The sequence below is a fragment of the Orbicella franksi genome, chromosome 2 (genome assembly GCF_964199315.1).
Source record: "Orbicella franksi chromosome 2, jaOrbFran1.1, whole genome shotgun sequence".
NCBI classification, from domain to species: domain Eukaryota; kingdom Metazoa; phylum Cnidaria; class Anthozoa; order Scleractinia; family Merulinidae; genus Orbicella; species Orbicella franksi.
In genome coordinates this window covers 19,423,812-19,438,589 of record NC_138146.1, presented here as the reverse complement: position 1 = coordinate 19,438,589, position 14,778 = coordinate 19,423,812, and the positions used below count along the sequence as shown (strand labels likewise).

The 14,778-nt window shown below is 37.5% G+C and overlaps 1 protein-coding gene and 1 long non-coding RNA gene across 3 annotated transcripts in view; both read right to left on the bottom strand.

Moving 5' to 3' along the window:
* Nucleotides 1-331: 331 nt before the first annotated feature.
* LOC145478480 (uncharacterized) lies at nucleotides 332-11,119 on the bottom strand. Of its 2 annotated transcripts, XM_081456520.1 has the most exons (6): nucleotides 10,777-11,119; nucleotides 9,867-10,033; nucleotides 9,559-9,663; nucleotides 8,052-8,222; nucleotides 4,147-4,254; nucleotides 332-1,436 (listed from the first exon to the last, which is right to left on the bottom strand). In XM_081456520.1, the coding sequence occupies exons 2-6, from the start codon at nucleotides 10,029-10,031 to the stop codon at nucleotides 1,338-1,340; spliced, it is 648 nt and encodes a 215-aa protein (XP_081312646.1). In that variant the 5' UTR covers nucleotides 10,032-10,033; nucleotides 10,777-11,119; the 3' UTR covers nucleotides 332-1,337. The 2 variants fall into 2 exon arrangements, with proteins under 2 accessions (XP_081312646.1, XP_081312645.1); XM_081456519.1 differs by lacking the exon at nucleotides 10,777-11,119 and having other exon boundaries at nucleotides 9,867-10,417.
* A 5-nt stretch (nucleotides 11,120-11,124) lies between these two features.
* Nucleotides 11,125-14,778, bottom strand: part of LOC145478481 (uncharacterized) — a 6,353-nt gene continuing 2,699 nt past the window's right edge. The window contains exons 2-3 of the long non-coding RNA XR_014048270.1: nucleotides 11,889-12,077; nucleotides 11,125-11,571 (exon numbers count right to left, since the gene is read on the bottom strand). This is a non-coding gene — a long non-coding RNA (uncharacterized LOC145478481). The remainder of the gene's footprint in view (nucleotides 11,572-11,888; nucleotides 12,078-14,778) is intronic.

Below are 14,778 nucleotides of genomic sequence, written 5' to 3'. Positions count from 1 at the left end.
TTCGCCATCTCGTGTTTTGAACACGACCTTTTGTTGTATAAAGGATTTATTTTGGACATCAGTCCCACCGCCACGCCGCCACATTGGTGCCTCCAAACAAGCGCTAGAGAATTTCTTTCCTTTAAGAAGTGATTTTTTTCTTACGCAAACATTTTACAATTATAGGACGAGGTTAAGCAAAATATCTTGATTTGTCAGTGGCGAACAGATCAACTATTTGCCAACTGGCCGAAGGCTGAGGCAGATAATTGATCTGCGAGACACAATATTTTGCTATAACCGAGTTCAATAATTGTTTCATTATTCGATCAACAAGTTTTTCCCAATTTAAATCAATCTCTGACAGCTCAGGTTAGCGATCTGCCGTTTTCTACCCGAAAGCGTAGTTTCAATTACGCATGAGCAGAATATTATTTGCAGCAAAATACATTTGGGCGGTACTACGCATGAGCAGGCCATTATTTGGAAGCAGTTATTTGCAGGTCTTGTGGGGAACTCTCGGCCAATGAAAAGGAATAAAACAGTGTATCGAATGATAATTCTTAATGCTTAGGAACACCAACTGGGCCTCCATGAAAACCTTCTATCTTTTTCAGATCTGCTGGTATATGTTTCTTTCTGCAGTGAATTATGAATGAAATATGTACCGCTCAATAGCTTTTAAGATACGCTTCTGTACCTAGGAACTCTCAGTCACACGTCACTAAAACACTTCACTTTATTACTAGAAAAATTGACTATTTTTAAATTTTTCTTCAGAAAGTAAACTGCTCTAGCCATCCTCCTTCCCTAACCGAAGCGTTACATTCAAAGAAGTACGTAAGCGAGCGAGAGCTCTTTGTCAATACCTAAAGAAGACATTATACACGCTGATCGATATCATATTGTAGTTAGGGTTTGTTGAAAAATTAATGAGGCAGTATGCAACATATTTCTATGGTTCGGTCGGCTCAATTAACCACGCAGTTTTTTGAGCCATGACTTTGAGCATTCGTGTCGATCACTTGTGATTTGCCGTCATCTCAAGTCCTCTTCCGTCATCCCGTTGGGTTAAGCTCTATTATTGTGATGAAATACTTAAGACTCTTCCATTGTTGTTTACTGATAAAAACTAAAATTTAAAAGCTATTGACTTATAACGACAGCGAGGAACATGTTCAGTTATTGTCGAAACTGCTTTTTTTTCCCGACTACGTCTTGCTTCCTTGTAAAAACTGATTATTATAGCTACACAACGATACAGTCTATGGTATTTGTTACACTAAGAGAAGATTGGATACTGGCGCTAATGTAACCGTGACGTAAGCATCTGCCAGTCTCTCCAGCTTTCGCGCCAGCTAAAAACAAGGACCAATTTCTTTGATGACGTCGTAAAGCGTGTAAATAATGACGTAGTTGCGGAATCTCTTCACCACATCATTTGTGATCGTCAAAGTCTATAAGAAAAGAAATGAAAAAAGTGTTAAATACTTGTATTTTATATTCAGGAGGTTACCATCAACCATCAGGAGGTTACCTTCATTCTCAACCAGTGAACCAGTCAGAACCTGGTACCTGAAGCTTCCCCTGACTGCGGTCTCTGTCCCAGGGCCTCTCATCTTCCCTACCTCCCGGAACGAGAAAGGAGAGACCCTGGGAACCAGGTTGCCCCTTACTGAATTATAAAAGCTGTTCACAATAGTCCATGGGCCAGGACCCTGGAAAGAGCCATTTGGTACCAAAACGAGGGACAAATTCTAACACTTATTTTTAACAACATTGATTCCTCTAGGTTATTTTGGTGTATGATAACCATGCCAAATGAGTAGCTTTACTAGGATTATCACGTGTTTAAATGACGTCACTCGGTTTGGCTGAATAAGCAGAATTGGTAAAAAGATGCCTAATAACAGTGAAATGCAAACCTGAAAATGTTACGTACATTGATTTATGGTTATTGCAAACTTCAAACGCAGTTTTCAGACCTAATTCCAATAACTTATAGATGACTTATAGGTATTATCCCTGAATGGTTTCCATGGCAACACTTGTCAAATTATAAACATGAACAATAAGACGGAAAATGTGAAAAAAAAGAAAGTACTCGTGTAAATTGCATTAGTTACTTTCGATCGCTCGTTCTAAACTACATTGACTCCTCTTGCTTAGTTTGGTTTATGATAACCATGTCAAATGAGTAGCTATACCAGGTGATCAATTGCAAATGACTGGGTTTGGCTGAACAGATAGAACTGGTACAAATGTGATTACTACGGTAAAATACAAACATCTGGTAAGCTTCTGACTTGAGATTAGCACACTCATCTTCTACCGATTCGCCACAGCCAACGGAAGCCCCAGTGGGACTTGCCTCGGCCCTAGTATAGCCCTCGTAGCATGTCCTGTGGTAACAAGCTTCAGCTGCTACGATTTCACGCGACGCAATTGCGAGAATCCCGCTGTCCTTCTTTTCCATGGCTGATTTCCTAATTGAGTGATCTGCACGCAAACCTCTGCATTGTTCCAAGGGTTCCCGATTTCTTGTTCCCTTAAGATATTGACTCTTCTTTTCACAGAATGTGCAGACATGTTTGTAGGTCGTGCTGGTGGTAGGGGACTATCGGATCGAGGTCCTCTTAGCTGCCGTTGGTTGTTGGTTGTCAGTTTAGCTTGTTGCTTTGAAATTATTTCCAAGAGCTTTTTCATGGTAAACACGCCACGACATTTTCTGTGATAGTTAATGTTAGGATTTGTCCTTCATTTAATGTCTCAGCAATATCAAGGTGTTTGTGCTTACGAACAGCAGCTGCTCGCCTCTTACACGTGTACTCCACGACTCCTAATCTTTTGGTCTAACTAGTTCCGTATCATCGTCAGTGCAGTGAATAGTACATGCACAACTGGACTGTTCTGAACATGATCGCTTTTGATCGATGTTTTGTTTTTCAGGCCTGACATTTCCTCTTTTTGTACATACATACATACATACACTTTATTTCAACTCGAATTATCAGAGTAGCTCTATTGAGCTAATATCTTCGAGAAAGAAAAAAAAAACATAAATCAATTAAATTATTAAAATACAGTAATTAAAACTACTACTAATATTATAATTTATAACTATTACTAAAAGTTCATTTTATTTATAACTGTCTTACCTATTCAGTCATGCAAGGTTCTACGTCAATATTAAGACTTAAAGGTTTTAAACAGCCATTTTTAACCCATTTAATTTAAGCGCCGAAGTTTGTATTTATTTATCCAGGTGTTCGTTCTTCACCAAAAGTGATTTTATATAAACAACAAAAGTAGCACAAAAGACCATCCCCACTGGTCATTGTAAATTAGCTTAGTCACTATATATGAATGAAATCATCTTTAGCAATGTATGGAATGACCCTCATATCAAAGGAAAACTATCATTTAATATCATTTTCCTTTTAATGCATTTCAAACTCTATATTTTTTCCAATCTCTCATTATGTCATCTACTGCTACACATTTCATATAAAATAATGAATGATATATACTCGAACGCCTATTTCGAGGATCTGTAAGTTTTTTTTGTCAAAAATCGAGACTATCAGCTTAATATTTAGTTAATTGATTTCTCTAAATGTTTATCTAGATGCTCACTGTTTAGTTATCCCCTGAAAACATTTCTCGTTTCTACAAGCAACCGAAAGTTTTGCACAAATTAGCCCTACACACCCATGATGCAATGTAAATGACACCGTTGGTTGTTTTTTAGATTTCCGTGTAATCCTGCAACAAATTTTCTACTTCTAACAACTTCGAGGAGAAATACAAATGTTTTCCTTTTTTTTCAAATATCTAAAGTACTGATAAAACGTTCGTGACCATATATTTAGAGGAGCTTCTTCTGAGCCTCGTTTCCATGCTGAAACCATTTTTTTTTTGCGAAATTTTAAATTAAAAAATCTCGCACAAAGCTACTCATTCAGAGAGGTTTCATACAAATTTGAAAACAACTTATGCAGTAGTATCAGCTGATACTGGACTACTAGTAAGATTAATTTGTTGCTACTTTCTTCAGTGCATTTTACCATTGGATCTTTTTGGATTACCTCTGCTATTTCCTACACTTTATTTAGCTGCGCACCAGTCTTTATGTGATTGAAACAGGTATGTCTGTGCATAACTTACCACCAGATTCCTACGCACCAGAGCATTCAGGTAAACACGAGTCAGCTCATCAAGCTTTGCTTCTGAAATCGTGGGATAATCAGGAAGTGACCATCCTTTGCCTTTTATCTACAAAACAAAATGCGTAAAAAATAAATCTTATAAACACTTTTAAACATAACTATCCAGAAGGGAAACTGAGTTTTGCTTGCCACGAATCTCGTTTTTACGATAACTGCAGAAATTGTCGCGCGCTCATTGGCTAATAATCACGACACATGATTTTATAATTTATGCTATGCGTCAACGAGCGAGAGCCGACAATATAACAATTCGTTATCGTAAAAAGCAAATTGACATCTGTTTTTCATGCGTCTGTCCTGTTATTGACCATGAATTTCGTCATAACATTGTCAAAGTAGTCTGCGGATCCACTCGGCTGTCGCCTGGTGGATCCACAGCTACTTTGACAATGTTATGACAGAATTCATGATCAATAACAGGACAGAAGCATGAAAAACTGACGTCAGTTTATTAAGCTCCGAAGGGCTCGTCTACAAAAAAAAAAAAAAAAAAAAAAAAAAATCGAGATTCAATTTTCATTTGTGTTCGAAGGAAACTTGCCTTCACCAAGACCGAGTATTTCGTTTGTGCGAAGAGAGCGCGCAGCTGTCATTAATATAAGCAAGGTTAATAACCCACCTCTTCTTAAACTCTGACCATATGAAGAACAGTTCACTCTTACCCCTCGACGTTTTAATTTTCAAGCAGTGTAGGCCGATCAAATTTTATCAGATCGCGAGTAGTTCTTATTGTTACCGTTCATGTGCCAGCTGAAAAGCTGTTAATCTGTTCAGAAGCTAACTTTGTTCATTACTATGTCAACTGTTAGTTTTAGTTTGTCTTGTGTTAGTTTCGTGATCATCGATGGTTCAGTGTCTAACAGCTGAGAACGGCCCACACGCATCTTTCCTGGAACGTAATTTTGTTATTCGGTCATTAAACCCAAACATGTCTACAACTTAGGTATTTAGCTGGAAACCTTTGAGTTTGTTTTAGTTAGTACAGTCAGTAGAATCAGCTGTAGTAGTAGAAACAGCAGTAGCAGTGGAAACAGAATTAAAAACTCAAGATATTGTAACGGCAGCAGTTTCTAGAATAGATGGCATTGAAGTCCTAATACTAGAGACTCTCCAATGCAAGAGTCTACACTTTCATGACGCGGTACAACTTGAGTCAATATGGTGAGTGGAGGAACTGAGACCCCCACATCGGTTGTGGTAAGCAAGGCACAACGGCTACTCAGTAGCCCAAGTCCCTACTATGGATTCAACAATCAAGTAGATCAGGCCTGCTGGCTAGGTGAAAGTAACTGGTCTAAGAGAAAGCTACTACAAATTCAAACCCAGGCTATGGCAGTGGTACGCTAAGGAGTTTAGCTGGCCGTCAGTGGACTAACAAACCACTCTGTTGCTTCTACTTTCTTACTGGAGCGAGCAGAACCGAAAAAGGCTTACATCTACCCTGTAGTACACCAAGCGTATGACAGCACGTGTTAAAAATTGAACGTAAGATATCGCTCTGATGAGGAAGTTGCCTCATTGAAATCTAAAAATAGGAGGCCGCAAAGTTTGCACGCGCTATACGCTGAGACGGCCAGGAAAGCTGAAATAGCTGTGCAACGAAGCCTCCAAATACCGCAGCTGAGTAGCACAGTGGGTGTTCAGGACAGCAGATGGAAAAGTGAAGGCCAGCTAGTGAAATCTGATAGATGATCATTCATGAACACATCATGCAGGGCTCTTGTTTTCCTGAGCGGTTGCAAGACCTCCGGAGTTTGCTGTCTTTTGGAGCGTCTTACTGTGAGGATTAGTTGTATTAGAATCCACCAATGACAACGCACAGCGCGGGTTATCAGACACATTTATCTCCGAAAACTGCCATTGGAGGGAGGCTGTTGGCGCATTATTTGATTCCCAAGTACATCGGGTCTCGTGATGCTTGTTTGGTGGATTGTGGCAGGGATCATTGTTGGAATACCCAACTTAACGATGGGCAAACATTGTTAGCTTGATGCAGGTAAGCTTAGATTCAAGCTGCTCCGAAGAAACAATATTTTAAGGCAAGCAGACTGAGACTAGAGAAGCTGAAAAATATGTAGCAACCAGAAAGCTATAGCATACACAGAAGAAGTGCCCAGAGAACGTTAATAGATCCTTTGCATTAATGGCGTCTAAATTTGAATAACAATAGTTTATACATCCTTAGCCTCGTACTCATGTTTGAAGACAAAGGATTTTTTTTTACATGAATGTGAGGCTAAGGGTGTATTATTATTGTTATTCAAATATAGGCGCCATTTATGCAAAGGGTGTATTGAGGAAGGCATAGCGTGTTATACAAGGGAAGAGATCTTGGAGTGATGCGGTGAAAAGTCCTGCAGGTGCTACTACTGGTCCAAGAAGGTGACGAAAGTGGTGGAGGGAGGAAGACAGCCAAAGCAGCTAGTGGTCTATTTGGAAGTTTAAGCAGGCAAGGAGAAAGAGTACATTAAATAGACAGCTAAAGACAGGTGAAGCATGGTCAATGGAAGACAAATGGAAGCGGATGGCTACATAGTCGCTGACATAGAAGAAGCAACTAAGGAGGGGATAAATAGGCAACTGTATCAGTAAGTGAAGCGGTTAGGCAAGGCTAGTAAACCCTCCAAAGATACAGCGAGTGAACGCAATGAAGCTGGCTATTTCGATGAAGTCTTGAACCGTACTCACCACAGACGATGCTACAAGAATTGACCCTTTTGGGACACTCCTTGAGTTTCAGGAAATCCACCATCCAGAAAAGAGCAGGAGAAAACAATTCAGAAACCTAGGAACAATAAGTTCCCTGGAATAGCTTGAAGATGGGTGTGGCACTTTGGACAGCTATAGCGTATACCCGGTGGTTGGTTTCCACTGCTCTAATGATAACTGCCCTTTGCAAGAGATTCCACGAATAATTTGCAGGTATAGGCAGACGCACTGTTTTGGCCATCGAGCAAGCATGGGAACTGACTGACCTAGACTACGCTGGCAATGCTACATGATTCCGGGATGTGGTAATAAAAGTTGTCAGCAGTTCCTGCTCTTATTGCAGAGCGCTGAGGAAGAAGTCTGCCACATTGTCCTAAAGGTAAGACCAGGGCCATGGCCATGTGGAGAAACTGAAGCAAATGTAAACCTAGTGGAGGAGTCGACGGCGGATTGAAAAAGAAACTGAATGTCAGGCCATTCAGCGACATGCTGAAAGCTTTTTAGAACTTCGATGAGCAAAGATATCTTCAAGAACAAACGCTGCATTTATCATGTCAGGGACTTGAGCGGCCATTGCCACTACCTCTTGATTCTCTCTGAAACAACTGCCACCACTGCATGTCATGCATAAAGAGATTTGGCCGCGTCTCTCGTATGGGTCGGTGAAGGCTTTGAAGCCGCAACGCAGGTCTAAACCGCAAAGCAGTGTGGCCATTACGTTCAAATGCTTAAAATTTGCAAGCTTACCGTCTTAACTGATGTGATGTGTTTGACATGTAGTCGAAACATCATTGGATTTCGGTTAGAAGTTTTCGGAAATTTTGCATTTAATTTTTCAAAATTCTTCCTTCATGTTCACGAAATGTTTGGATCCGCCGAAATCTTCACCCGACCTTGTAAAGAACTATGTTAACTTGGGTCGTCGCTCGGTGGGTTAATAAATGGCCTAGCTTGCCGTAAGTCTCCTGTAGCTAAGTGAGTTTGGGCATATCACCGGTGTGCAGAAGGTCACGGGCTCGTTATTTCCCTTACTTGTGACAACTGAATTTACATCTTTCTCAAAAATGTAGCTTTTAACAATAAGATACGATTAAGCTTTTTTGAAGGCTCATATTATTATCTCGTTACACTAACCTTGCGCCTGATGTAAGAGACTGTGTCATTCAAATAGAAACTTGTCATCTCAAGAACGTATACCAAACGACTATGGCTGGGTCCTTGATCGTGTTCGTACATGAAGGCAAAATTCAAAGGACGAATAAACACAGCCATCTGCGAAAACAATGCGCCGAGCTTGTCATTTGCCTGAAAATAAAAAAAAAGTTCATGACGGGAAGTTATCATCATCCTTGACTGTATTAAGGAGAACAACGAAGACGATGTTGGAATCCACGTTTCTGAACGTTTGCAAAAGAGGTTATGTTCTAGTGTGTTCCAAAGTATGCTAGGTTCTTGAAACGATCCATACTTAAATTCCTTGCATAACTTTGTTTATGCGATTTCTAGTGATATATTTATTTATTTATTTATTTATTTATTTAAGTCTAACATTGCACTGATAAAAACCTTTCCCAGCCATGTACCTGCTTTAATCTGCTTTATGAAAGTCAGACGTCCTCAGGAACACTGTGTACTACTAGTCTTCTTTCAGAAAACAGATTGAAATTTTGTCCACTGAAGTAAATAAAAGTAGATTGACACGAAGAAGACAGCAATATGATCCTTAAAAGAGCAAAGGGCGCAACTGAATGTCCGCATACTGATTTTCAAGATTCGCTTCGTGAAGGGATTATGCTCAGTAATCCGAGTGCATCTCAACTTAAAACTTGCAAAATCTTTTCATTTGGGACAAATCAGTATTGCATAACTTTCTGGTGCTGTCTGGCTATTCCATGTATTCCAAATCAATCATGGTTAAACGCACGTCACAAATAAAACACATGGTAAACGATGCAGATAAGGGCATTGTAAGTTAATATTCTTAGACGTTTCTAAGGTTTTAAAGTATTTGTGCCCAACCCTGACCTTTTTGTTCGATATATTTGGTCTTCATGCATATTCTCCGTTGTTCTTAGTTGTGACAGTGATCAAATGCTTATTCTGAATATCTTATAGGAATAGATAATTGATCAGCCAGAGTAAGGAACTACTATGTCTTGGCACCGACTTTTTAACTGCAAGGTCAAAGGATTTGTTCTAGCCAGTATTGAAAATTTTCTTGGTTGTTTAAACATGATTAGCGATAAAAAAAAAATACGTTACTACAAATAGAAGATTAAAGTTACTACAATACAAGTAGCATGCACAAAAAATGTACTTAAAATAGCAGCAACTAATTTTGCAAATATACCTGATAGGTTTTGAAGAGAATGGCCTTCAACTTAACATGGAAACTTTTTCGAACAAAAGGACGCCGATTGCATAAGATTAATTCGAATTTACCGTGACTTTTACTAGTAACTAACTTTAAGTGAAAAGGCGTTATCATGTTTATTTTACAGCGCAATTGACATAAATAACTTGAACTAAAATTCACAGAATAAGGTAAACGGGCCACGTTAGATGAAAAAGAAAAAAAAGCGGCAGGTCATTTTCCAGGCAAATTCTGCATTGCAAAAAAAAACAAAAAAATTCTTTTTACCTGCAGCTGTTGGCCGATACAGTCCTTGTTAAGATCAAGCCCAAGAGTAATGGGAGGCTCATAAAGATAGTCCGAGGAAGTAATGAAAGGGTAGAACGTCTTCATCTGTAACAACAACAGCAAAAAATACTTTGTGTAAACTTCGTTTTGCACCTGTCATATACAAATTACTCAATAACAATTTTACCCACAAATTGGGGATCAACTTTTAAAGTGTTTCTGTTTGGTTCCTCTTTTCATTTGATCCAAGTATAGCAACAGAGAAAGAAAAGTCTGATTAAAAGAATTACTTCTAGTCAGTATGTAACCTGCGCAGTGACGTTAATAACTCTCGGAGCAATCAGCAGTGTGACCATAATCTCTGTTTGGCTCATTGAAGTGCTTGTTGAAGATGAATTCGTTGCGGTAGTGGCCGACGTTGTGCTCAGCAAGACAACAACCAGGGCAACAAACAAGTTCTTCGTCAACTCCATTTCTGAAAAAACAAAGAATAAAGAAATATTGATTTGTTACATTCTTGGAGGAACATTTTAATATGAAATATGAACACATTTCCAGTATATGGAAAAGGTAGGCAGGTACTTCCGCTGGACACTTATTTTTCATTTGTTGTTGCATAATTTAGTTTTTGCGTTCCATTCTTATCTTTTCCCATCCCACCCTTTGTTCGTCTTTTGTCATATTAACCGACACCTATCATTCTACTCCAGGCGTAATGCTAAATGCAAACTTCGCTTTCCAAGTAAAACACTTTGTTAGGCCTTATATGCAGAAAAAGTATTTCAGTTGTTTGCAATGAATAAATTGATCGTACGATGTATCTAAGAGACCTAAATCTATATTACGAGATAGTGCGCAGTATAGCAATTTGGACCACTGTCATGGCTTGCGTCACCGTGTAAAGCGTTTGCATAGAAGCGCCGTTAACCATAATACACACAAATCAAAGATATTCTTTTGTCTGAAGTGTTCACTAAAGTGAAAAATTCATTAATCGACTCTGAGAAAGCTGAACTGAGCAGTATTACTCAACTAAATTGCTTTTCATTTCTCCTTTTCTGTCCATAACAATTCAACATGCCATTGCGTTTGTTTACTTCATGAATCGATGCCAAATTTGTAGATGTAAGGGGATTTATTTCCTCGTTCTTTTTGCCAATGAAGTATTTCCTGGTACACATTGTCTGTGTGTTGATTTTATGTGCGCGTGCTACTTACCTTTGGCAGATTAACGTTGGAAGAACGCTTCTGTTATTTGCGTGTTGCTTTGATCTGGGGCAAGGCTGAAAACTGAGATTGCGCGGTTACTGTATGTCTCAACTCCCATGTTCCTTTGATCACTTGGAAAATTGTAGAACTCAAATGTGAGTTGGGCCGTGGGGATCGCAATCTTCAATAACCTTTTCTGTTTGCTGGAAAGATAATAAATGTTCTGTGGTTGCTTTGGTATAGAACAATTAGAAAAATAGAAATATGGTGAACAAAGGTCAATTTGGGAAAAAAGTAGCACTCTTCCTCGAGCCAAGGCATTTTGTGTTCTACAACGCCCCACGAAACTATTGCATGGCTTTGTTTAAATGGTGGTAATGTTATGTTAGCATTTGAATAAAAAAAAAAAGGTTACTATTTTTTCATTTTCTTAGTCTCTTTACTCGCTCTGCAAATTTTAGATTTTCTGGTGACCAAAAAGCATTTCTTGGGGGTTAATACAATTCCACTAAAATGTGGTACGACTTTGTAGTCCTTTGCTGTTTCTGATAGTTTTTTTTTCGTGATTTTATATAATTCTAAAACAGATCCACCTAACTCTCAATAGCTTGTACTTGCTAGATTTATAACTTCAAAAATAATCTTAACCCCAAGTCTTTCAGTCCATTCTCCCTAACTGTTGTCAATTATTACCGTCATCGTGAATGGCATGGCAAGGTTTCTTGGTTTCTGTGTTGCTCATGAATACTTCGGGTTTTAGTTCTGTATTCGCCTGGTTCAAAGTTGTACCACTCAAATGTTAACCTTAGGTTTGAGGAAATCTTGTTAGTCTTACAAATTTGAAAGTAATATCAGTTGAATTAAACACTTTATAAACACTTTAAATGATTGTGCTTGGCACACGTTTTACTTAGCAGCTATCGAGAATAAATGCCAAGGTCTTACTTGGACGAATTTTTCCTTTGTCGTTTTCTTTGTTCCTTTTTTGACAACACCAAGGTTGTAATTCTTTACTTCTTTTGAACCCATTTTTTGACAATATATCAATACGGTGTTTAAAGTTTTGATAGATATAAAAAGGAAAAGTTATCTCAAAGAAATAATAATGTTTTTGAAGTTACCTTTCTCCCTTCTATAGTCAGTGTTGTGCTGGCGTTTCTATTGTTATCACTATGCTCTCATTTTCGCCACTGAACAGTTTCTCTGTACTGAACATCTCTTTTGGCGTCATGGATGTTTTCTTTCGCCGTGACTGTTATTTTGTGTACATTGTACTCGACACCTTTCCTTCAAGGACACGTGGATCAAGACTAGAAAGATAAATAATGCGTTATAAATTAGGGTGTGCAATGTGGAAGAGGAGCAAAAACTAGGGCATCAATTTAGAAAAATGTTTGTGAACTTGGCTATGTTTGCAATCAATCATTATCTTGTTAGCTAATATGAGAGTCTTTGTCTCTATCACGTTGCTGCACAGAAGTGAATATTTATCATATCTGAGTTACCCAAAGATTCAACTGTTTCTTACTAGGAAACTGGCAATCAGTAACAATCATTTTGCTTTTAAGGATAATTGTTTACAAATTTAACACTATGATTATTGCTGTCAATGATTTAACAGCCTAATCTACCTAATCTACCTTAGTGGTTCATAATTTAGTAGCCTTTTTAGCTGTTTAAGTTGTTTGTAGACTTCTTAGTAGTTTAACGTTTATTGCACAAACTTTGGACTACCCTTAACAAGCTTTAAATGACCTCAAGCAGTTTTAACAGTACATAGCTCAAGAAACTTAAAGTAATAACTCAACTAAATGTATTCTATAATACCATGTATTAGTGCCATGCATGTTAACAGTGTTTATATTTAAATTTAAATCTAAAGTTCTAACTGTTTAGAATTCTTAGAAATTATTTAATTATCCAAAAACAAATTAACAATTTGTTACAATTAAAGACATCATAAACTTGAACCATCTAAAAATTGCATAGAAAAGTAAGTAATGCTTTTTTCCAGGAGCAGTTTGCTCTCATTAGTCCTCGATCTGTGAAGACCTTTAGTAATTGGTATCTAATTAAATGATTGTCTTTGCTTATTTGAAACAAATTAGATGGTAATTACTTCAACATTTTGCTATTATTCTTAGGATAACACTGTTTACAAGGTATGGTTCAGAGAAACAAATATTCTATTCAAATTACACCAAGGAATGCAACAATATGTTTAAACACCAACTTGACCTGGACACTCCCCACTTCAACTAAAGAATTATAATGTTATTATCTACTTTAGGAAGATACGACCATTAAAAGGTCTGTATTATTGAAAATATATAAATGTGTGTGTATATCAATTAGACTGCATAATAGATTATGCTGGAGATGTAGAGGTATATTCTGACAAAAAATTATTCTTAATTACATGATTTCAAATACGTGGCGTAAGTGGAAAGAAAGGTTAAGCCGGATGGCAATTGATTGGTATGAAATCAAAACAAACATATTATATCATTCACTCCCTTTATTCCTCCATCGTCTAACTGATCACGTCTTCTGATAGACCGTGGACGTTTTGCAGTGCCAAACAATCCCATGCCAGTTTCAAAGTTGTTTTTGCTCTGTACAAAAAATATTGTAAATATGTACTCAGCCAAATCAGCAGTTACAAGCTAAATTGAAAGAAGGATCTGTAACATTGTTTTCCGATGCAATGTTTTGTTCCATTTCAAAACCAAGTCAATGCACAACAAACGAATACTTAATGTAAATAAGTATACAGAAAATTTGTGTATGATTTCTTTGTAGTTGTTGTATTAAATGTCGTGTCCTTGAAGTTATGACATTTAGTAGTTTATTACATTACGAGGAAAAAATCTATGTTTAGTTTTATTTTTTAACAGCCTGTTTGACGGAGCTGTTTTGTCATTTTTAAAGCATTTTTCAGAATTACCACAGAGAGAAAAAGACTTTATTGAACTCTTCCCTGAGCTGCTTTTCGGTTATCAATACAAATTATGTTAAAAAACTGAAATAAATTAATGTATATATAAAAACGATGCATAAAAGCATATGTAATTCTTTATCACAACTCTGTATTTAAACGTAGGATACAGCCTCCCATAAATATACACAAGGCATGTCCTTATGAGTTTGTTACCTGCCCTTCCTTTTAGTAGTTTTGCTCAATTAAATGGCTCTTCACATTTCAATTTCGCACTAACCATGGTACATGTACCAACCTGCCGTTTTTTCTGGTTAAAGTTTTTGGCAGGACTCTCATGGCAACCATGCTTTTAACAGGTACGAGTTCACTAGGATTGGCTGCAAGATGTTTTGCAGTTCATAGCCTGTAAATACATTATCGTTGGCTATAGTTTTGCAGGCAATATAAGCCACTTTATTATGTCAGATTTCTTAGTAATATTTCTAATCCACTCCACAAATGAATTCCTGCGACTGACCACTCTGATAGGCATGAATATGGTCTAATGCAATAACAAATTAAGTAAACTCAGTTTATAACATGCCGCTCGAGCATCTAATTAATTGCGATCTAGGTCGTATCGATCTCGACATGAAAATAGAATAGGATAAAATAAAATAAGTAAAAAGCATTGCCCTTTAGATGAAGGTGTAATAACTTGATTACAGCTGGCTAAATTGAACAAGCAACGTTTTTTGTATGTTGTCTTTCTCTGAATAGAAGAGGTCAGAATAATAAGACCTTCAATCCTTAGCAATGTCCTTGCTCTAATTGATATAAACTAGTAGCTTCACTGTTTAAATGTTTTTAATGCACCATTTATTTCTATTACTTACCTCTGTAACTCGCACGTTGAACTGAGACCACTGTATTATAGTCTTCCAACCAATGTACCTGTTTCATTGTCACGGCGTTCTCCCGTTTGCTTGTTATTGGTTATAATGTTACTTGACTCTTGAACACTGTTGTGTATCTTAAGTTTCCTGGTGTATACCTCTTTAAGTTGTTGTGAGTTACAAATTATAATATTT